This window comes from Embiotoca jacksoni, unplaced genomic scaffold (genome assembly GCF_022577435.1).
Source record: "Embiotoca jacksoni isolate LCO1_2020_lvr unplaced genomic scaffold, fEmbJac1.0.p SCAF_28, whole genome shotgun sequence".
NCBI lineage: Eukaryota > Metazoa > Chordata > Actinopteri > Embiotocidae > Embiotoca > Embiotoca jacksoni.
The window spans coordinates 6,158,725-6,181,054 of record NW_027185379.1 but is presented as its reverse complement, the minus strand read 5'-3'; the positions used below and the strand labels follow the sequence as shown (position 1 = coordinate 6,181,054).

Sequence of the window (22,330 nt, the reverse complement as noted above, 5' to 3'; positions counted from 1 at the left end):
TGACTTTTATTTATTTATTTATTTATTTTTTCTTTCCGGCAGGTAAAAGAAGCGTCTGAGTAAAACAAGACACGAACACAAACCACAAAGTGAAGTTGCAAAAGAACTGAACCTCTTTTATTTTCGGACAGTCAATGATCCGGCGGATGTTTGCACTTCAGACCATTCACACATGAGTGACAGTAAAAAAGTAGAGTGTAAGCATGTGATGCAAAAGGGGTCATAAAACATTAGAAAATGTCTGAGGGGGGGAGGGGGGGTTGGGGGTGTTGAAGGGGAGAGTTATTGGAATTAAATATAAATTGTACAAGACAAATATCTGCAGTGTGGCCTCCAGCTGGCTGCGTGAAGTCATTAACTAAGCCTGGCAGGGACATGAACATGATCTCAGGACCACTCTGTAGACGTCTCCTCGTGACAGGCTCTGTACCTCCTTAGTGGACGCTTGGCGTGTTCAAATATACCAAGCTAAAAACTTATGAAGTGCATCCCCCCCCCCCCCCCAACTCATTTCACGCATCGCTGGAATGTAAACATGGGAGTAAACATAGTCCTTGGCCTGTTATTAGTGTTTAGTTTACTCGTAATCACATATTTGCGGCTCAGATAAGCGTCTTCGTCCCCTGCTGCGTCGTCGTCGTCGTCGTCACAATCATCAACACACACTTCAGCAGAAATCTGCTGCATTGTACCTCTGTGTCTATTCGCGGTAACGGGTCGGCTGTCTAAAGCAACAGAGGCCGTGAAAAGGATCATCTGAGCCATTTGTAAAATAACACAGTCGATATACAGTATAGTGAAGAGTTAAAAATAAGATAGCTGAGTCTTAAAGCCAGCAGAGTTAACTCACAGAAGTCCTCTGCCGGCATGAGTGTGATGCCTTTTTTTTTTTTTTTTTTTTTTTTTTTTACTAAGTCAGATCTATCCAAGAGCCTGCTCTGAAGAAATCCATGACTCGAATACTTCTCAAGACCATTATCAAAAGAAAACAAATTGAGGATGCTGGAGCGGAGCATTTCAGGCACCACATGAACAGTTTGTCAGGACATGACAGCCAACGGTTTCATCACAAGGCCAGACAAGCTGCTCTTTCCCGTCACCGCATGACCAGAAAAGTAGGCGTTTATGTGCCTCCGTACGGTTCTCACTTAAAAATCTACCGAGACTCATGCGGAGCCCGTGGAGTAAAGGGGGCGGGGAGGGCGTGGGGGGGTAGAAGACTTTTTGTTTTCAGGCTCTCCCCAGCCAGCTCATGTGCGAGAAGGCTTCAGTTCTTTAATGTGTTACATAGTGAGACAATGGATTATTCATGACATCACATAACATGAATATAGCATTATCCCAGAGAGATGTAAACAGTGACATTGAGGCGATATAAACATACAACATTAGTTGCAAGATTTTCTGCTCTCTAGCTGTTGGTGACAGTGGGCACCATCAACCACCATGTCCTCTATCTACAACAGTGCTGTATTAGTGTGGCAAAACATGCGATTATAGAAAATAAGCATAAGTTATCAATATTAAGGGAGAGTAAAAAATACAATTGGAAAAAGATATCTGTAAATAATCATTTTTACTAGGACAGACCTCCTATGGCTCTGCTGAAATAATATGTGAATGGTTATCCCTGCCTTATGATGCAACCAAGAGTGATCCAAAAGTTAAGACCATATTACACGAACATGCACCTCCGGCTCTGCCACATTCTCAGACAGAGGCTGTATAAGACAGTTTTTGATTCAACACTGATACCACGTGATAATGTCGGGGGGGGTTCTGAGACTCAAACACACTGAGACACAAACAGAAAAACATGGACATCGTCAAGCACCTTGAAAAATTATGATTCATCAAATCATCACTTCGGCCATATAAGGAAAACAAACTAAAAAAAAAAAAAGGGCACTGCGAGGGTGAGGCGCTGCGCTCCCGAGCATTTATTACAAGATCAAGCTTCATTTTCCAAAGCCAATCATGAGGAGGCCAGAGGGCTGAGATGGGTTTCATTTAGTTTTCTGAGCCGGCATTAAGAGTGTAAATTGAAAACACTCTGCCCTCCTCGCTTTTATCAATTCTATATCAAATCAGCTCTAGCACAGTACAAACCCCACCCAGCCCTTTCTCACCCCTTTGGGGATTCCTCGGCACAAAATGAGATTCATCATCATTTACGTAGTCGGGCATAAAATAACAGAGACAAATTGCAGCTGGCATCAATTCTTCAAACCACTGTTCTTTTTTTTTTTTTTTAGAAAACAAAACTTATACCATTCTGTTGCATTTCACTACAAATATCTCTCAAATCACACAACCCTTCTCTTTGGCTTTGTATAAGTTTAGAGGAGGACAGTCACTTCTACTTTGACTATGCGTTCAAGGGGAGGGGGGGGGCAAGACATAAGGTATGTCTACGGTTGAATTGTACATTTTTCCTCAACTCTTTTTGTCCTTTCCTTTTCCCACAAAAAACATGTTCTGCAGAGAGGACGAAAATGAACGGAGGAAAGCCGTTTCGACCAACACAAGCCCTGACCAGCACCAGAAATGGCGTCTGTACATCAACACCCGTCTACGAGTCAAACCTCAGTGAGTGTATCCTTGGGCCAATCACAGTTTAGTGCTTAATGTTAAAGATCATTCAATAAAAGTGCCTTACTTCTGGCTGGGACTTTTTCTGAATCTCCACACTAAGCGGTGCGGGGGTGTGTGTGTGTGTGTGTGTGTGTGTGTGTGTGTGTGTGTGTGTGTGTGTGTGTGTGGGTGTGTGCGCGTGTGTGGGTGTGTGTGTGGGTGGGGGGGGGTGGGGGGGGGCTGTGTCTGTCAGCGTGTTTTGGATAGAGCCTTGTTCCAAGGCAGAAGGAAAAAGAAAAGTAACTCGGGGCAGAACCCCTTTAAGACAGCACCAATCTACTGTTTTTCTCTCCACTTGGTTAACTGAGCCTCTGCACATCATGCCACAGTCCTGCAGGTGACACGGAGCAGTGTGCACAGTTGACCTGTTTTTTTTTTTTTCTATCTCCTGCAATATAATAATCATCTGTATTCCATTTTTAATAAACTTAATTGTATATAATAAAGTACAAAAATATTAGAGAACATATACACAGTTTTTTTGTCATTTTGTAGTGACTGCTTTGCCTGGTTTTCTGAAGCATACGTATATCTTTGTGCTGGGTGACGAGGAACTGAACAGGCTTCAAATGAAGTGTATTTTTCCTTTTTCTTCTTTTCATATTGTAGATGTCCGGTCTGTTCCATCTGAGAAGGAGATTGGAAAGAAGTATGTTTCAGGACATTTGCGATCATAAAAATATACTGCGTGATACACATTTTCATCCTTCACTGTCAGAGTGTTTTCCTTTTCACGGGTAGAAAAAGTAGAAAAAGTTGCTGAGGCCTTTTTATGTGTTATGTGACAGTAAATCTTACACTCATTGCATGATTTCTTTGAATTTTTACAGTATTCCAGCTATTGCACATTGCATAAGTCATATTTACGAGACACATTTCTGTATGGGCTCCTTCGACAAGTTGGGGAAATACACCTCACTGCAGACGTTTATTACATGGACAGGATATTATTTTTGTTCTTCGGGCTGTCCTTCAGCATATTCAATTTTAAATAAAATAATGGATATTACAACTTAGATTTACATTAATACTGAAAGAAATGTGTGGGAGATGTACCATTTGATTTGTAAGATGTGATCCATTAGACATCCAGAAACTAAGATAAAACAGCTTAAACTAATTTTTTTCATATACTTTCAGACTGTACAAACCACAGACTGTATATAAAATAAAAGTGGACGTAGCTTCCGGCTCTGAAAAATTAGGCTGATTCGGGAGTGCTTTAAGCTGCGATACCACCGAGGGCCACTAGAGGTCGGCTCCAAAAAGCCTCCGGCTCCATAGACTCCCATTCAACTTCTCTCATCAAATTCTTAGTGAATAAAATGTCTCCAGCAGTTATCTCGGTGTCGTTAGGTAAAGTCGCTCCTTCTTATTAGTTTCCTGGAGGTTCATCTGAAAATAATCCCTCATTCATTAGAAAATAAACTTCAAAAAGACCTGTTTTTGGAGGGCGTGTCTGTTTGATTGACAGGCCTGTGGTGCACTCAGGTTACAGCTATAAGTGGGCGGGACGTAGTATCACCAGGTTTTCCAACAGATCAGTCAGATCCACCGCTCGCTGCGCCCTTATCTCGTCCAAATATGGTCACTTCCTGCTCCAAACCGCTCCGAACTAGCAAGATGGCGACGTCACTGCGGATTGCTGCTGGAAGGCTTTTTTTTGTGAAATGAGGGCTTTTATTTTCTAACGACTAAAGCAAGTCATGGCATTTGGCTGACCACCAGTCTAACTTTGGTTCGTCAGTCAGTGACAAACATTCATATTTACAGGACTTGCCCCGCTGATTCCGCCCAGCATTAAATATTAAAGTATAAATATCACTAATGGAATGATAGACGTCATCATTTCTATTTGTACAGGAGAAACTGATGTGTGTTGCTTTCTCTGATGAACAGTCTGTTCATTGAATCTCTTATTGCCTTGATGTATGATATTAATAGTGCGATGTTGTGTGTTTGGTAGCCGTGTGAGGTCTGTGAGTCAGAGGCTTGTTTAGTAGCCGGCTGCTGAGGACACTTACCCCCTAAGGCATGCTCTGTCATACTGAGGCACAGTGACTCCAGCGTGGGGTTGATTTCCAGGTCGGCACCTGGAACTTGGCATTCTGAGGACAAAGGCAAAAATACTCTCAGTCCATAGGAGCATTGCAGAATATTTTATCATTACGACTTTTTTAAACACTTAATTTAAACAGAAACTTTGAATCTTTCTCTGAGCGGATAAGAAGAAGAATAATGTGACATTTTAAAGAAGAAAAAAAAAGAAGAAAAAAAGAACAACAACAGCTTTATCTGACCTATGTGTGCAAAAGAATAACTATTATTATGTTAATGTGATCTTCAACTAATCCGTTAGCCCGATGAAAATCTAAGAATGAGGTGATAGATACTAAATGCACTGAATAGTTCTGTTAGCTGAACAAACAAAACATGGCGAATCCTCTGCTAGCAAAGGTTAACCAAAGCGGGAACCCCGAACACACTGCAGAAACTACAGGTGACGGTGGCAAGTGGTTTGTACTGTTGAGCTCAGTTCAGACCAAAGAGATGCAACGAGTTGAAACTGCTTTAGCATATTGGAGGGAAATGTTGCAGCAGTGTGAACAGACCCGTCCGTGGTGTCACCTGCACCTGCAGCAAAGGGGTCGGATTTAGAGTTTAAGGCACGATAGTTAGTTATTTCTGCTTATAAGAGTAAAACACTGACTTTTAACAACAGAGCTGCTCCTGAAAAAGATTAGAGAAATTTACAAAACAGGGGAAATCTCCCGTCTCAAGTTCACGGCATAAATTACCCCTGGACGACTTACGCTCTTTATGTACGCATGTTCTAATTCCTTATTTTACTACAAAGTGTTCGAGTAAACCTAGAAAATGACAACACAACACAACACTGCAAAGCACTATGTGAACACACTCCACAGTTCACAGGCTGCAGCCACCTTCAGTGGATTAGGAAACACGATCTACGGACTTTTGAAGGTCTTGACACCTTTTAAAATGAAAAATGTAGAATATTTATGCAATTGATCCTTTAAAAATGAAATACATTTCTTATGTCCAGTCTTCTGTTATGGGCAATGGTCTATTAAAACACTAGTATTCACTTTTTGGGGTTTCATATAAAATTCCTAGCCCAACAGAACTAAGCAGCTGCAGCTTGTACCTGTAGATATGAAATCTGGAACTCAGCTGAGTTCATATATCTGTATAATTAGAAACTGTTGGCTCACACAGAACGCGCTGTTATGGAAATGTCCTGTGTTGACTCTGTTTCAACAGGATGAGAGCCATTACAGGTAAATTTGCTCGTGTGTGTCATCTGGTGCACGAGACGAGGCCAGCGAAAGGTTATGTATATTGTACAAGGCGACAGATTGTTTACTGCAACATGCTGCTTCGCTGTCTTGTTATTTTGTCCTTGGCACAGAGGGAGAGCCACTCTTTATTCTGGCATCTGACCAATTCATAGACATTTGTTTTGGTTTGTTTTGTTTTTTTTGAGCAGAATTTGTGCAGCTCACTGACAGTCAAATTCCCCAGTTCCAAGTCATCTCTATTCTATTAACCATTTCCAGTTTAGTCGAAAAGGAGTTTGTTTTACTCACAAAATGAAGGTAATACTAGATAATCAACACGTTGGTACACGCTAAACGTAGTAACATGTAAACAACATACTGAGGGAGGGAAGTCCGGCAAATGACTATGGCAAATGAAGACGTAAACACGGACCAGGATGACCTGTGTGCGGGTCAGTGCATATATTATTGTCGAAGAAAAGTAAAGGAGGGTTGACCCCGTGTGATACCTTGCTGCTGGAACATGAGCATGGTTTGTGGGGAAGTGTGGACAGGGAGTGAGTGGGTCCGCTGCACGGAGCTGCGACTCTGACTTGGCATGCTGTTACTGCCCCCGGGGTTGGCAAACCACAGGTTCTATAGAGGAAAGAAACAAGTTCTTATTACAAAAACAAACAACTATCAAGAGAGAATGACACGGTTTGTTTTCTCTTTTAGCTCGGTCTCGGTCATTACATAAATAGTCTCAAATCATATAAAACGATGATGCACCCTTGTACTGCCAGGCGTAAACTCATTAAACTCCTGTTTTGTTCTTAATGAGTCAATGACTTCAGGACAAAGCGATTGGAGAAATCAAAGGAAACCACAGAGGAATAAACACTCGTGCTGAAAAGTCTCAGGCAGACAAAAATAAGTTTTAGGTATTAATTGTGCGAAGAAACCGTGTCCAAGTTGTAAGACAGAAACACTTCCATCCACTTTTAAAGAAAAAAAAAGTAATCATGAAGAAAAATAATCAACAAATGGTTTAACATGAGACTTTTTCCATCCATGATCCATTTAGTTTAGAATTTAAATCCAGCTGTACATGTCACAAACTGATGTTAAAGTACCCATCCGTTGACAGGAATACTGACTTGTCTGCCCTGGCCTGCCAACGCAGGACTAGTTAGTGTGTGGCGTGGAGACGCTCCCCCGATCCCACCAGGAAGACACATGCGCGTGGCTGGAAGTCCGCGAGGGGTCATCTGGAACGGCCTTTGGCCCCGCCGCCCTACACCTCCACTCACAGAGCCTGCTGTGGGGAGGGAGTTGGAGCCATAGGTCCAGCTGGAGTAGCAAAACAAACAAACAACAACAAAAAAAGGCAAAGGACAACCGAAATCAATGAGAGTTAAGAGAACTCAATGTTCAACTTCTGAAGCTATTTCACAAGTAATGAGAGTACTGACTTTAATGAGAAAGAGAAAAAGGTAAGCGAGAGAGAGAATCACAGCAACAGTTAGATAGAACAAAGAGCCTGTTTACATTCAGCTGCTGTGACATCCTCCCTGCTACGGAGGGAGATCAAAGGTAAAAGCGGTCGGGCACTCTCACCCTTTCTGTCGGTAAACAGGCATGTCCAGCATAGCTTTCCGAGGGAACAGGCGGAGCAGTTTGAGGACCTGCTGCTTCCACGAGACCAGCCTCTTCTTGTGGGTTTCTGTGAAAGCCTGATACACAGCAGAAGAATAAAAGGCATCAGCTCTTTAAAGCGCGTTAGCATAGTTTCTGGAGATGCTTCGGGGATTCGCAATGTTTAAAACAAGAGGCAGGTTTTATGTTTTAAGTATAGATGTTTACACCGTCATATTTAAGGCATTGCCATCTACAACACTGCGTGAATGAATGCACCGTAATGAGTTAAATATCAACTTGCAGCTTCTCACCTCGTGCGTCAGACACTTCTCAATGAGCTGAAGGTAACAGCTGATATTTTCCTCGTCGGGCCTTGACACCAGCAGCTGGGTACACACTGAAACAAAAGAGCCACGGTTTATATATTCATGTCCACTAAGTACATTTCAGTGTAAAAGGACATCTGCAGGTCTGTGGTTAAAAAAATAAATAAAAGGGGTAGGTGAGAATGGATCATTTGGGATTCATGTTGAATACTGACCTGGACATAAAATAGATTTTATTGCAGTATTTCTGCATGCTGTTGACTGTTAACAGCGCTTCCTAGAAGTATCCAATCAGTGTCGATCCATCGTATTCTTACCTTTACCCATGACACGGGTGAACTGTCCAGCAATGTCGCCGTCTGAGATGGGTGTGACAGAGGAGTCTCCGTCGCAGGGAGGTGGGTTGTGGGGTTGGAAGCCCTCTGAGTCCGGCTCTTTATCTGCTCCTGTTTTTGTGGCGTCTGAAGGGGAGGTGGTGACGTTGTCCGAGGCAGGCTGCGCTGCACTGGGGGGACTGTAGGCCTTGATGGGTGTGATGATGATCTGCTGCAGCTCCTGGAGGGCGTTACGCAAGTTTCCTCCTTCCAAAATATCCTGACAAGAGATGGCAACATCGGTGTCACATGCTGTGTAAGCTATTCAGAAAAGCACACATTTGAGTTTCAGGGCGATGTTATGAATACAGAGGAGGATTTTCCAAGCTGCAAATCTGGATTTAAGCTTTAGCAGAACAAACATTTTCTCTTCTGAAAGGTCTTGAAGGAAAACACAGAATCCCCTACCAGCCCTGCTCTATGTCTGTTTCTATGCCAACAGGAATGGGAATTTCCCGATGGAGCCAAGTCAAGTGTCACATGATCATTGCCGAGTACATACTCGAGTGCATTTTTGATCAGCACGGGTGAAAATTCATCAACTCAAAACACGGTTTCCTCTTCTTTTTTTTTTTTAGCACATGATCATCATCCCATCTGAATTACCTTTTCTAAAGACTTGAGAACACACTGCCTCTCTCGCAGTTTCTGGATGCTCAGGGCAATCTTATGCCTTGCTCCTTTAGTGACGTTCTGAGAAGGAAAGGCAGAAAATAACAAGAGGGCATGAGAAGCAGTAGTCAGTTATTGTGAGAACAATGGGCAATTTGTACAGTTTCTAAATAACAAACCTAATCACCATCAGTTACATTAAAGCCAAGGGGCAGAGGTAAAATCACACCATTTGTATATGTGATTGGCTCAATATAACTGTAGGGTGCGTTGTTTAATTTCATGCCTCATTGAGAGTTGATATATCGTCAGGTTTGAGGACGGTAATGTTCCCGATTGATACCGAGTGTAGAAAAATCAAAGGCTGCCCCCACTGTGAATGTAAAACGGTAGAAACCTGTGACTCCAGGTGCTGCTCTGTAAGAATCATCATCTCCTCGTAGGTCATCTGGGAGAAAAGCGATGCGTATTTATGAAGGCGCAGACTCTTCAACCACGCGGGAACATCTAGAACAGTCAAACAACAGTTGTGTTATATTTTAGCTTCCATCATCACAGCTGTTGGCTGCGCACAGCTTTTGCGGGAGCCAAAATGCTGGAAGTGCCCTCGGCTAAGTTAAGGTAATGAACTCGGACCTTTCATGCCGCTGCCATCCTCCTGGAAGGTGTTGCGAGCGGAGCCCTGCTCTTCTGTCTGCTCACTGCCCGATGAGGCTACACTGCTCTGAGGTGAAAGCGGCGCGTGATCTGATGGAATGAAGTTCCCTCTGCCCCCTATGTCATCCTGGCTTAGCCAGTCAGTGCCACAAGCCTGGGGACTGGAAGGAATAATTGACATGGACTTCTTCAGAGGACTCGGCTGCATCTGTCCACCCAAACCTGACAAGAGAAACAAACCATACATGAGCGGCAACAGGAAACAAGTGCACTCGGAGAGAAAGAAAAGTTGACAAAATTAAGAATGCCAACAAAATGCACACAGTTTCCTCTTCAAGTTTTGTCCCCAGTAAACAGAACAGAAGCAAATGAGAAACATTACCTGCATTATTGCTGTTAATAGGTGAGGACATCCCACCTGTGAAAGGCATGTGTCCGTTCTGGCCTGCTGGAGACGTGCTGGATGAGGGGGACTTTTCGTGCCAAGCCAGGCCGGGGTCCAGAGCCTCAGCAGAGCTGGGCCATTCATCCGAGCCCTGGCGTGGGTGGTACGGGCTGGTCGGAGCCCGGGGTGCATAGCCACTGGAAAGGTGCTCCTCCAGGTGGTTTAGCCACATGGCCAGAGAAGTGCGGTCATCCAGTGTGGTGGCAGGGTGGATGAGTGCGTAGGACAGCAGCTGCCTGCTTTCTTCTACGAACAGGCTACTCTCAATAGTGTGACTCAACACCTTCTGCAGTAGCTTCATGTACTCACATTTGGCCTCGCTATTGCGTGGCTGCAGCAGAGGCAGATGGGACAATAGCAAGGACACCACTTTCTCTTTTGGCTCCTGATGCCACTGGCTGACAATTGCTAATGACAAAGGAGAAAGAGAGAAATTTACCAGTGATTAAAAACAATTTTTGAAATACATATTATATAGCCTGCTTCAGTTTTAGAAACAGAACGAACAGCTCCACAATAAAAAATATTTAATAATATATAACGACACTAAAACTCCCAGGTACCTGCATTGTTGGCCTCAGCTTCAAGGATGTGGATCTCGGTGCAATCTGCCAGCCAGTGTTCAAGGCAAATGTGAAGGAAGCGGGCCTGGGTGCGGGACACCCTCTTCAGGAGGGACAACAGTGCCACCGTCTGTTCACACTCATTCCAGCCTTTGAACCAGTCTGTGAGGATGCCTACCTGGTCTCGGAACATCATGGCGCGTCTCCTCGGTTAGGAGAACAGGAATGTGTGGATGGAGAAGGGGCTACTGGGAAGGCTGCTCTGTCAGACACAGACAGGATGAGTCCAGCCCCGCACAGCGGGGTTGTATTTTCAACAGTCCTGGGATCCCCTCAGACTGGACCGAGGGGCCCTCACATGGTTCATGTGCAGGAGGAACTGCAGACAGGGATGCCGTCGGGATTTTGGGGGAAAATGTCTTGAGGCTGAAAGTGTGTCAACTGAAGTAGGTAATGCCCCAATGAGGAAAAGATGTGGGTTGTTTTTTTTTCACTCTGGCATGGTCAGGATCACATCATCTGTACCCTATTAAATCAACAAACATACACAGTGGAAATTCTTAGATGACAATTCATACAATGTCCATTACAATTGTAAAATATAAAATATTATTCAGACCAATATTTATTCGGTATAAATTCATTCCAATTTTGTTTAGCTTCTCTTTTGCTTCTTTCACCAAGAGCCAAATCACATGTGAAAATGTGAAGCTGAGTGTTTAGGCAATTCAAGTCTATCCATCTATGCCATTGACTAAATACTAGAATCTGTTCTTCCTGTGATCTGAAGAAAGTTTTGTTCATATTTTTTGGACATAAGTTGTCCGCCCCAAAGTTGTAACCGAAGTAGTCGTGATTTTCTTAGATGAAGAACGAAGATGGACAATCAACCTCGGGGGAGTTCAAAAACTGAGCAGACAGCGGGATGTTTATAACGACGGCACATTAATAATATATTTATAAAATATGGAAGGCCCGATAATAAAATGCACAGAACGGCACCGATATGAAATTTAACATCAAACTGGAGCTTGCAAATTGTTCCGTAGTTTTAAAATCAAGACTCTACATTCGTAATTCATCTTAAAGGTTCAAAACAAAATGAAATATATATATATTTAGTAATTTATATAAACAATGTAATCCAAGCGTGTTATTTGAGTTGTGCTTTTTTTTTTTTTACTGATCACTTTATAAAGATTTGTGCCAATCATCATCGTCTTGGTCAGCAATGATGAAGGAGCAAGTCACTCACAAAAAAAAAAGGTGTGCCGGTCTTTTCTCAAAGCACATCCAAAAGCTCGGAGCAACGACGTGTACCGACTCAAAGCGGACCTGCTGTTTACAGAACAAGGGGGTCATCGGCGCCCTGTTAAGTCACGACAGATCACCGTCGCGCAAAGTTGATGATCCGCTTACTAAAAAAAAAAAGCGGCCCAAGACAAGAGCACCTGTAACCACAACATGTGTAGTGTTTGTGCCATCAGCTCCGGTGGAGGGAGGGGGGAGGAGGGGGGCTGTTATTATCCCTTTAAAGCTGTATTAAAGCGAAGGAGGAGGAAGAAGAGGAGGAGGAGGAGGAGGAGGAGGAGGGTGGGGAGGACATTAACAGCCGGTTAGCTGAAGTTAGCTGGGTCGGCCTCGGCTGCGATGGAGGGACCCGGGACTCGGTATTGTTTTCCGGTGACGCTGTTGCTGCCCTGTTTCTCCCGTTAGCGGTGAACACGTTATAAAAAAAAAAATAAAAACACACAGTCATTTTAACCGACGACAGGTCGGGAGACAGAACAACAACAACAAAATAAAGTTACACGAGCGGCGGTTAACAAGAGATTAAGACTCGAATCGGTTTGGTTGTTTACCTTTTTTTTGTTTGTTTTTTGTGTGTGTCGGTTGTCACTCGGTTTAGCGAGTTGAGGCTAAACGTGCTAACGCATAGCTTAGCTCGACGGTGGCGAGCTACGTGTTAGCGCTAGCTCCTCGGCTAGCAGGCTTCGCTAATAAGATGCGGTAACGTTAGCTTAGCTGAAAGAAGCGCAGATTTCAGTCCCCGCACGTGGTATTCCTTAAAGATATTCCTCCGCAGCGGCAAGCCTCTGCGGTTTCAAGCATACCGTGTTAAAGAATGTATGTACAAAAAAAAAAAAAACACAAAAAAAAAACGTTATAAGCGATACAGAAAATAAGGAGTGTACGCCTGGAGAAATCTACTCCGGTTTTGAGTTGACGTAAAGACGTCGTTTTCGACGTGCTACGTCATCACGTACGTCCGAGCGTGTCGTTCCGCCCACAGGGCTCGTAAATCGAAAGGGCTCCCTCTCTTTGATAGTTTCGTGTGCATTATGGGCATTAACCACTTTGGGGAAAAAAAAAAAATTAAAAAAAAATAAATAAGAGGACATGTATCTTAAAGTTATGTGGAAGCAATATGTTGTCGTATGCAACATTGACAAAAAGATTCAGTATAGACTAAAACAGGGGCTGCAACTCGTGATTTCTTTCATTATAGAATGATAAATTATTCTTTTTTGTTTTCTTAATAAATTCGATTTGTCAATAAAATATATATATATGTATATATAAATCTCATGTCACAAAAGCCTAAAGGGATTAACAAAATGCCTGTTTACGTCTGTTCGACAGCAATAAACCTAAATGAAAACAACAGAAAGCAGCAAAGCACCTGCTGTGACATTACTGATTTGGCGTGCGGCAAGAGCTGCTGCAGCTTCTACCAGTAGAGAGCAGTGTAGCAGCCAATGTCTTCCTCATAAGATACAAAATAAATTCATCAGCAAAAGAAAACTGTTCTCAGTTACAGATTGTTCTCTGAATTACAGTCATGCATTGAGTGTGAATGAAGTGGAGACAAGTTTAAAAGTTTAGTTTGAGGCATGTTGGGAAGTGTCCCAAATCACAACACAGAACAAGTGCAAGGTGCCTCAACAGAAACTGAAAAAAAGATACATTACAATCTGATCTAATACAGTTTGACTTCATATAACACAATGCAACTATAAGACATTTTCCTTTTAGGTATATTTATTAAATATATAAAATCATGGATGCAGGAATTTTGATTTTACAAATGTTATTTCATTTTTGTACTGTTAGTTTAAAGGATTTCAAATGATCTTTTTCTGCATCTGTAAGTGTCTCTGTGAGGTCCACGCCCATATGGTCATGGGAAAATGAAATCCACCGATACAGCGATAGTGACAAAGCCACACAATGGTGAAACTGATTGTCTTCAGCTTCAAACATTATGAATTTATTCTTGAAAAAAAAAATCAAATTATTATTGAATTTTATTCTTTATAATTGCACCACTTCCGTCTCTCTCTGTCATACTGAAATGTGTAGGTTTTGCTACGTGTGTTTTCTCCTTCATAGACTCTCAAAGACTGTCTGATTGTTTCACATGCCACACAGCTGAGCCTTCACGCTGGTGTCATCTTGTGTTGGTGAAAAGAGGAAGCGGTACAAACAAATACATGCACTCGCAGCGTGTCTGCCCTCCACTTCCCATCTGAAGGAAGATATCTTGACAGTTAGCTGTCAGTCGCTCGCAGACCGTTTCAGCAAGGCCGCGTCACCCCGAGGACACAAAGGCAGAGAAGGATCCTTTGAGAATGGTAAGTGAAAATGGCGCAACTCCTTGAAACATTTTGCATTTCGGGCTGAAATGTACTGGGTTTTTGATGAACTGCCATTTGTGCATTTACTTATTTTACTTAACCGTTGCGACACCAGTCGACCGTCGCCATTGCTCTTTCGCACAGGAAACTACATTCTTGCACATTGCTGCAAAACATTTCCTGCTCTCAATATGTCAAGAGAATTGTTGTGAATGTTTAATGCCTCCGTGCGGAGTGGATATAGACCTCAACATCTGAACAGATCAAGCAGAAGTCTCCTACCCACTTTCTTTCTTTTTTTTTCTATTTCTGGCCTGTCGACCAATACGCTTAATTCTATCAGACACAAAGGAGCAAATGGGAGATATTTTAACACTTCTCAGGTTGACACAGTTTCACTAATAACTTTTTACACCATATTTTTCTTTTGCAGTCGAGCTCTCTGGTTGTGTGTGAAGTGGATGAAAGTCTGAAAGAGAAACTGACAAAGTTCAGGTTTCGAAAAGAGACCACCAATGCTGCCATACTGAGTAAGTATGATGGATGTTACAACTACCAGCACATCACTCTGACACATCTGGAACTTGATCAACATAAATTAAAATAACAGAATTAAAAGTCAAAATAATCTTTCTTATTTCTCAGTTAAAATAAACATGGAGAAACAACTTGTAATCCTCGAGGAGGAATATGAGGCAAGTCAGATTTGTTATTTTATTTAATTTGTTTTTTGGCTGGCTCCCTGCATTAATAGTCACTGACAATCTACTTCATCTTCTTTCAGGACATCTCACTGGATGCGTTGAGAGAAGAACTTCCTGAAAGACAGCCCAGATATCCTTAAATAAATGTCTCAAAGAAAGTAGACATACAAATCCACTGATGCAATGAAAGAAAAGAGGCAATGAGAAAATCTGTGTTTTAACTCAAACTAAATTTTCCTTGACAGCAGCGTACATTTATTGTCTACAGCTACAAGTATGTCCACGCTGATGGCAGGGTGTCTTACCCTCTGTGTTTCATATTCTCCAGTCCGATGGGTGAGCACACTGACAGTATCCTAAATCAAAAGTCCAGATTAAACTGTTAACTTAAACTTAAATGCTAAAGCAACCGATATCTCCTTGTCTAAAATCCACATTTAAAAATGTATTGTAGTGATGAAAGTGGCTTTTATTATATTCCCGGAGTCAAATTTCAGAATCCACAGAATAAATATGAATGTCATTTTAACAGGGTGCAAGCCGGAGCAGCAGATGATGTATGCAGGCAGCAAGAATCGACTGGTGCAAGCGGCAGAGCTCACAAAGGTAACTGTCACGTCATTATGCCCTTTAGTTTATCGGATAGTGATGTTGAAGAATTACATAAAATAAGCATTTAATGTAATAAAAAAGACATCCTTTCGAACATTTACCTTTTGTTATAAGTTTATTGCTTGCTAAACTATATTGAGTATTGACGAGTCAGCTTTTATGTCTTTTTTCTGCGAGGTCTTTGAGACGAGAAATGCTGATGACTTGACGGAAGAATGGCTGAAGAGCCAGCTGGCGTTTTTTCGCTGAATATGCATCTCCTGTATCTCCAATATTCTCAGCCTTTGTGAAACACGACTATCAGTTTAATTTCTAAATGTTGTTTGTTATTAATAAATGATTAACTGTATGTGGTTGAGTTTTGTCAATTCTACATTGAAATCAGTCCTTTAAGACATGAACAGTGACCTGGTTTTGTGAAGTGAGCGTCAACTAAGCAAATCAAACATTTAAATTTAATGAGCCGATATATTTATGAAATTACTCTGCAAGAGACAAAAACTTTTGACCAGAGTTAAAAAAGAAAAAAAGTCCTGTAATTTATTTCAAAATTTGTATCACAATGCCAAGTCAAAAGCAGAGAGAACAAAAACATTTTTTTTTTTTTTTATACATGATCCTGTACTGAATATCTAACAGACACAACATTGTGAGTGTGTACAAGCAGTTAACTGGCACGCGAGTTAAATCTACAAATTAAAACGGGATTCAATAGAAGCTTCAGGCCAAATGCAAGGAGCGTCACCTCGCCCATGTTTCAGCCTCGGACTAAGTAAAATAACGAGGCTCAATGACAGGCTAACGGTGCCGTGTTTGGAGCTGAACATGCACACGAGACGGGTGGCTCGGATCTCATTCACTGTCACTGGCTTCGCTGGAATCCGAGCCTCTATCGCTCCCACTTCCACTCTGAGCGTGAGTCTCTGAGCGGTCGCTGCTGCGGTCGCTGTGTGCCGGCGAGGCGCTGCGACTCCTGCTGCCTCGTCTGTTCCCTCCCTCCTCCTCCTCGCTCTCGCTGCCCTCCTCCCCGCTGCTCCTGGCCGAGGTCTTGGGCTCGTTGTCGTCACTGTCATCGTCACTGCCAAAGATCTCCTCCTCGTCTCGCATCTCTCTGGTCCTCTCCTCCCCGCTCTCGCTGCCGCTACCGCTGGCGCTCGACTTCCTCCTCCTCTTCCCTCTGTCCTTGTCCTCCTTGTCCTCCTTGTCCTCTTTGTCCTCCTTGTCCTCCTTGTCCTCCTCATCCTCTTCGCCCCGTTGTTCCTGGCCTTCGTCTTCCCTCTCAGATTCACTGCCCGAGTTCTCTGCCTCACTGCCGCTGCCCTTGTCTTTATCATCGCCTGAAGTGAACAACACATGCAACACTTAGAGCACATGTTGAATGATGTGAAGATGTGCCGAGCTTTACCAAAGTGTAGCAGGCAGCCGTGTCACTGCATGTTAAAAGGTAGAGGATAAACGAAAACTGACCAGAGTCCTGCATGTCTTTGTCCATGTCCTCCTCCTCATCCTCTGGCTCATGGTTCTCCAGCTGAGCTTTACGTGCCTCCTGAGAGTCACAATGAAGGGAATCATCAGTCTTTAATACACGACAGTACTAGTCATTGGTTTTATGTTGTTGATTCACATTAATAAATATGTAGCAGAGCACTGCCCACACGTCAGTTTTTAAATACTCATAATATTCAAAAGACAGTTTCCATATCAGTACTTTAGTTGTATTGCACCGGCTTTGTTCAGCAAAATCAAGTGTCAGAAAAAAACACGAGTTTGATTAATATCAACAATCAAATTTGATCATAAATACTGCATCTTTCCTAAACCTCTCCTTCTTTTGTAATTAATGATATTTTGTAATGGTAAATAGTTAAAAAAAAAAATAATCACACACACACACAGAACAGTTGGGGGTTAGGTGCCTTGCTCTATGGCACCTAATTGTTTTTTTTGTTGCTGATTTCGAAGAATCGAACCGGCGACCCTTCGGCACCACACTCTGCTTCTTAACAACAAAGTATGCAGAAACATGAAGAACAAAGAAGTCCACCCACCTGGGCCTCCAGCTCCTTCTCATTCATGTCTCTGTGCTTACACACCAGCACAGCGTTGGTGGTGGACTGGGCTCCAGCCTTGGCTCTTCTCTTACTCAAGCGCACCCTACAGGTCAAAGGAAAAGCTGTTAAAGGACTCATTCAAAGAGTTTCTCATGAGGCCCCATTCATCATAGAGGCTCAGTACTCACCTTGTTTGTACAACACCAAACCAAAACAAACAACGCCTACGATGCCTAATCTGAACATGGCAAATATTCCCATCCAGGTGCACAACAAACAAATCTTTTCCCAGGCGAGTGGTTACCTCGTCTCTAACTCATTGTAGTAAACACCATCTCCATCTCTGAAGATAAAGAAGTAGTTCTCTTCATAACCCTTGCTGGCTTTGTTCTTGACGTTCCAGTTGTACTCCCGAGCAATCTTGTAATCGTACCTGAAACACAGAAAAATTAAATACATTTGTACTTTAAGTATATAGTGTTGATTTTAGTGATAATTCTGAAGCTGAGAAAACAAACAAACAAAGGAACATTCAGCAAGTCCAGCAGCTGTTTGCTTGATATTTGTACTTACAGATCCTCTGGCATGTAATCAATGCCGTCGTCGCAGTCTCTCTTGCGCTTACGGAGAGTCTCTTCATGAGGCAGGAAGTAGGCCACAAACTGATTTCCTTCCTCATCCATCATACCTCTATATTACACAGACAAGGAGTTCATGTTAATACTAAAAGAAAGCAAAAAGAAATACTGCTCCAAGACTCATCCAAAGAGGACATCTTCTGTAAATACCGGATCATGGCCTGAGACATCATATCCACTCCTGCTGGTCCTGATATGTCTTTAGGTGCAGGATCAGAGTCAAAGATGACTTGAGCACACGGGTTGATCCACATCTGAGGAAACGAGAAAGTGTACAAAATATCAATATAGAAATACATAAAGAGCAAGTTTGTCAGTTTGAGGTAACAAGAGTAAAGACAGATTGTCTCTTTACTGTTGTGTGTACATTTTATCGTAAAGTGTTTCTTCTTCTTTCCCCTCCTTGTGCCATTGTGCCTATGGCATGTGATTTTAAATAGACTCCAAAAGTTAAACAAACAAACAAACAAACAAACAAAAAAAAAGAGTAAAATAATTTTGTGAAGTAGTTAGCTCACCTTGAAGTCAGGGAACGCAGGTAGGACCTCCACAGGAGTAACTCTGGGTTTACTGTAGTGCTGTGCAATCTGAAGATAAAAAACAGCATCATCATCATGTTTACAAACCACAGTGTTATCTAACCATGCACACAGACTAGGAATTATTTTCCATTTTGGGTTAGCATGCCAATTCACAGATTTTTGGAGAAATGTTCCTGCAACATCCAAAACTAAACACACACATCTATAGAGGTTCCGATACCTACATTCAAACTGCCGTTTGAAATGTATTCAGGATGTTAAACAACAAAGGTTTGAGCAGAATAATAACAACACGCTCACTCACCGACTTCTGTGCATCCTCGAACGTCTTCTCAATAGCAGAAATCTGACTGTCTCTGTCCTTGTAGATCTCCTCTTCTGTAAACTGCTGTTTGACCGACACTCCAATCCTAAACAAAAAAAACCAAACATATCTAGGTTACAGAAACACCAACATACACGTAATATAAATGCACACATTGGCCGCTCTGCACTCAGGAAAGTTCATTCGTCAAACGTACTTGACTTCCACTTTCTCATTAGAAACGCCGTATCTGTTGAACTCTGTAGAAATGTACTCGGTTTTTCTCATCCATGGGACCACTTTGGCATGCTGCTGCGACCTTTAATGGAAAAAAAGAAGAAAGAAAATGTTTCCAAAAGAATTCCACCTGGATCTTTTTAACACAAAAGGTGAATATTTCGTCGCCTTACCTCTTGGAACTGGACGGAGCCTGGATGTCCTCTTCCAACAGTTTCTCATCAGCGGGGTCCAACAGTACTGAAAACATTCAAAGCGTGGCTCAGTCAACACGGACGTTCAATGCATCACCACGGTCTTAAATGATGAATATAACGGAGGCACGAGGCCACCACCGGAGACTCACTGTTGGGATCTATGCGGTAGGTGTCTGGGTTGATGAGATCGATGGTAACCCCGAGGTCCGGCTCAGTCAGGAGCTCGTGTTTGTGCTGCTTCTCCAGAGAAGTGGCTTTATACTGTACAAACCTGCCACAACAGACAGACAAAATGTCACGCGTCTGTGCTTAGGGGATGGACAGTGAACGGGGAGGCAGCCAGGTGAGTATAATTATACAATTACCTGTGCTGATCAAATGGATACGTGATGAATTTGGGATCAAACGGGATGTCGGGCAAGCTGTTGCAGTACTTCACTCGACAGACAACTCCTGACCTGTCATGGGCACAAACGTGTTGAGCAGGCAGTTTAAACATACCTGACGCTACGAAATTTCCCAACTGTGGGATTAATAAAGTCGTATCTACGCACATTTCAGATTACTGTAATTTAAATGGGCTCACCTTTCTGGGACAGTTCTGTGAGAGGACGGCCTGCTGGAAGAGGGAAAAAAAGCCATTTGTCAGCGAAAAGTCATTAACTTTTAAGTTCCCTGCTCTCTTCCACCTTCTCCGACACCGTGTTTGGAGGGACAGACAGATGTTTAAATGTTGTTATACTGAGCATCAGTGGGGGGGAAACGCGTATCTCTACGGCGTACAGGTCACCGAGGAAGCTCACCTTTGTGTTTATTCCTTTTTTTGTGAATAACCTTCATTTACTGGCTGAATTTAATCATAAAAATGTAGGCAGCTGTTATTAGAAAACTGTAATTAAAATTAGAAGGAGATTAACTGGAGTGTTTGTTAGATATAGGAAATTTTATACATATAAAAAAATAAATAAATAAACACCATATGCATAAAATCTGAGGTAACAAAAACAAAAAAAAGGGTTGTGTGTTTCAGAAACAGATCAGAGGGATCTGCATTTATCAAAGTCGCTGGAACATCCAACCTCAGCACTACTGGGAATGAACATCGGCCTCTATCAGGTTAAAAACAAACAAACAAACAGTGCATGCGCCATTTTTTTAGGTAAACAAATTAAGTAAATAAAAAAAAAAAAAACGAAAGCATGTGTTGTTACATATATATGCTTCTGTAAGCTACCGTTAATAAAAAAAATATAAAAAAAAATACAGGGACTTTCAGTGTCTAATAAAAGATGCCTATTATAGAATAATAACGTCAATATGTAGGGCTATTTCGAACAACACACCACAATTATTCATCAGTATAATCATCTTTAAAGGCACCAATGAAAAAAGTCAAATGAATTTGTACTTGTTCCAGATGTGTTTTCCGTCAAACTACTCCTCGCGTTTCAGACGAGCAAACTTTAATTTGCCTCCATTTTACGCGTCTAACAATCATTTGCCATGACGGTGATATTTACCTTTATGAATTTGTGAACTAAATATTACGGTTAGCGTGCCAAATTGTATTAGCAAGCAGGTAAGTTAACTTAGCTTGTGTTGGCCGGCTTGCTAAACGCTGCCGACGCTTGTTATTCACGACAGAAATGGTCAGCAGCCCTGATAAAACGTCAGCAACTCGCAGGTTCTTACACGTGAATTAAAAAAAAAAAAAAAAGGTGATTAATATAAATCGGCGCGTAAAACCGGTAACGTTAACAGTACCTGTGGCCGTCCTCCCGTTGGGCTTGTGTCTGAATCGTCGGGGCCATGTTGATTAAAAAAAAAAAGGCGCACAAATAACAGCGAAGCTGTTTGTTTGCACAGATAGTCAACACAAACACGCCTGATGACGACCGAAACTGCCTCAAACTCCAAATCCCTGTTAAATAATCTAATTCCGATCAGGATAGTTTGTTTGTTTTTTTTTCCCCCACGGACAAACAGATAAACGACCCGGTAGCGGACCAGCACCTTCCTTCACCCTGATTGGCGGTTTGCACGCAGCTTATTGGCGCCACCTGCCGGACTGGAGTGTGTTGCGCTAATTTCACTGACCGCTGATTTACGGTGAAGCCTGTTTTGACTCTTTTCTAACTGCGACTGTAAATGAAGTAAGTCGCCGTTAAAACGATGAATATTTTCAACAACATTCAATTATCAAGCACATTCCTGCATTTCATTCCTCACTGTGGAATTATTTTATGGTTACTAACAATGGCGTAAACTTTTATTTCACAATAGGAGAAAACACAGAATTTAAAAGTAAAACCTTGAAATCAGTTATGTGCTTTCCCGGCTGATAAAAAGCTGCTTTTTCACAAACAAACAAAAAATAACTATTGTATAGATACATGAAGATGCTTTCTAACCAAATTAACTGTATATTTTAACCTTATCTAACTTCTTTTCTAACTTTTAGGAGGAGGCAGAAGCTCCAACGTACTTGCATGAATTTTCTTTCTGTCTCTTTCAGTATTGCATGTTATTCCTCTTTTCTCTTTCCCAATCAAGATGCAGCAAACAAGTAGAAGCAGCACATTAAGCAGCTTCCTGCAAGCTGTTGCAGCATTCACACTGCATTTTCTTCAGGAGGTGCACAATCTAGTTCCATTTCTTTAGCATATCAATACAAAACAAAGTTGACATTGTTTGTGTAAATTCCAAAAGGAAACCACCATCAGCTTTTTTTTTTTCCCAACAATAAAGCCTTTAATTGGCAGACACCTAAAAGAAAAACAAAAATGTCTAGCAGAGCAATAATCTCACAAGCTTGCAAAGCGTAACACGGTTTTGAAAGATATGCTTTGCCTTTTATTATATTTTGTGAATATA

General features: G+C 42.0%; 3 protein-coding genes across 4 annotated transcripts; 1 reads left to right on the top strand and 2 right to left on the bottom strand.

The window, feature by feature from the left end:
- Positions 1 to 90: 90 nt before the first annotated feature.
- Positions 91 to 12,754, bottom strand: LOC138205400 (protein Smaug homolog 2). 2 transcript variants are annotated; one of them, XM_069161395.1, is made up of 13 exons: positions 12,396 to 12,754; positions 10,534 to 11,059; positions 9,908 to 10,378; positions 9,505 to 9,747; positions 9,266 to 9,375; positions 8,863 to 8,949; positions 8,200 to 8,476; positions 7,868 to 7,953; positions 7,536 to 7,651; positions 7,076 to 7,268; positions 6,446 to 6,572; positions 4,659 to 4,742; positions 91 to 3,261 (listed from the first exon to the last, which is right to left on the bottom strand). In XM_069161395.1, the coding sequence occupies exons 2-13, from the start codon at positions 10,727 to 10,729 to the stop codon at positions 3,233 to 3,235; spliced, it is 2,019 nt and encodes a 672-aa protein (XP_069017496.1). In that variant the 5' UTR covers positions 10,730 to 11,059; positions 12,396 to 12,754; the 3' UTR covers positions 91 to 3,232. The 2 variants fall into 2 exon arrangements, with proteins under 2 accessions (XP_069017496.1, XP_069017497.1); XM_069161396.1 differs by having other exon boundaries at positions 9,944 to 10,378.
- LOC138205403 (glia maturation factor gamma-like) lies at positions 12,149 to 15,836 on the top strand. The gene is made up of 8 exons (XM_069161400.1): positions 12,149 to 12,203; positions 13,927 to 14,168; positions 14,605 to 14,701; positions 14,817 to 14,866; positions 14,956 to 15,007; positions 15,131 to 15,211; positions 15,408 to 15,481; positions 15,665 to 15,836. Exons 2-8 carry the CDS (start codon positions 14,166 to 14,168, stop codon positions 15,734 to 15,736), a joined length of 429 nt encoding a protein of 142 aa, XP_069017501.1. The 5' UTR covers positions 12,149 to 12,203; positions 13,927 to 14,165; the 3' UTR covers positions 15,737 to 15,836.
- A 165-nt stretch (positions 15,837 to 16,001) lies between these two features.
- paf1 (PAF1 homolog, Paf1/RNA polymerase II complex component) lies at positions 16,002 to 21,465 on the bottom strand. Its single transcript, XM_069161398.1, has 14 exons — positions 21,221 to 21,465; positions 20,043 to 20,075; positions 19,822 to 19,914; positions 19,606 to 19,727; positions 19,433 to 19,499; positions 19,240 to 19,341; positions 19,023 to 19,128; positions 18,695 to 18,763; positions 18,327 to 18,430; positions 18,112 to 18,228; positions 17,843 to 17,971; positions 17,536 to 17,641; positions 16,955 to 17,033; positions 16,002 to 16,824 (listed from the first exon to the last, which is right to left on the bottom strand). The coding sequence occupies exons 1-14, from the start codon at positions 21,265 to 21,267 to the stop codon at positions 16,340 to 16,342; spliced, it is 1,659 nt and encodes a 552-aa protein (XP_069017499.1). The 5' UTR covers positions 21,268 to 21,465; the 3' UTR covers positions 16,002 to 16,339.
- Positions 21,466 to 22,330: the final 865 nt, after the last annotated feature.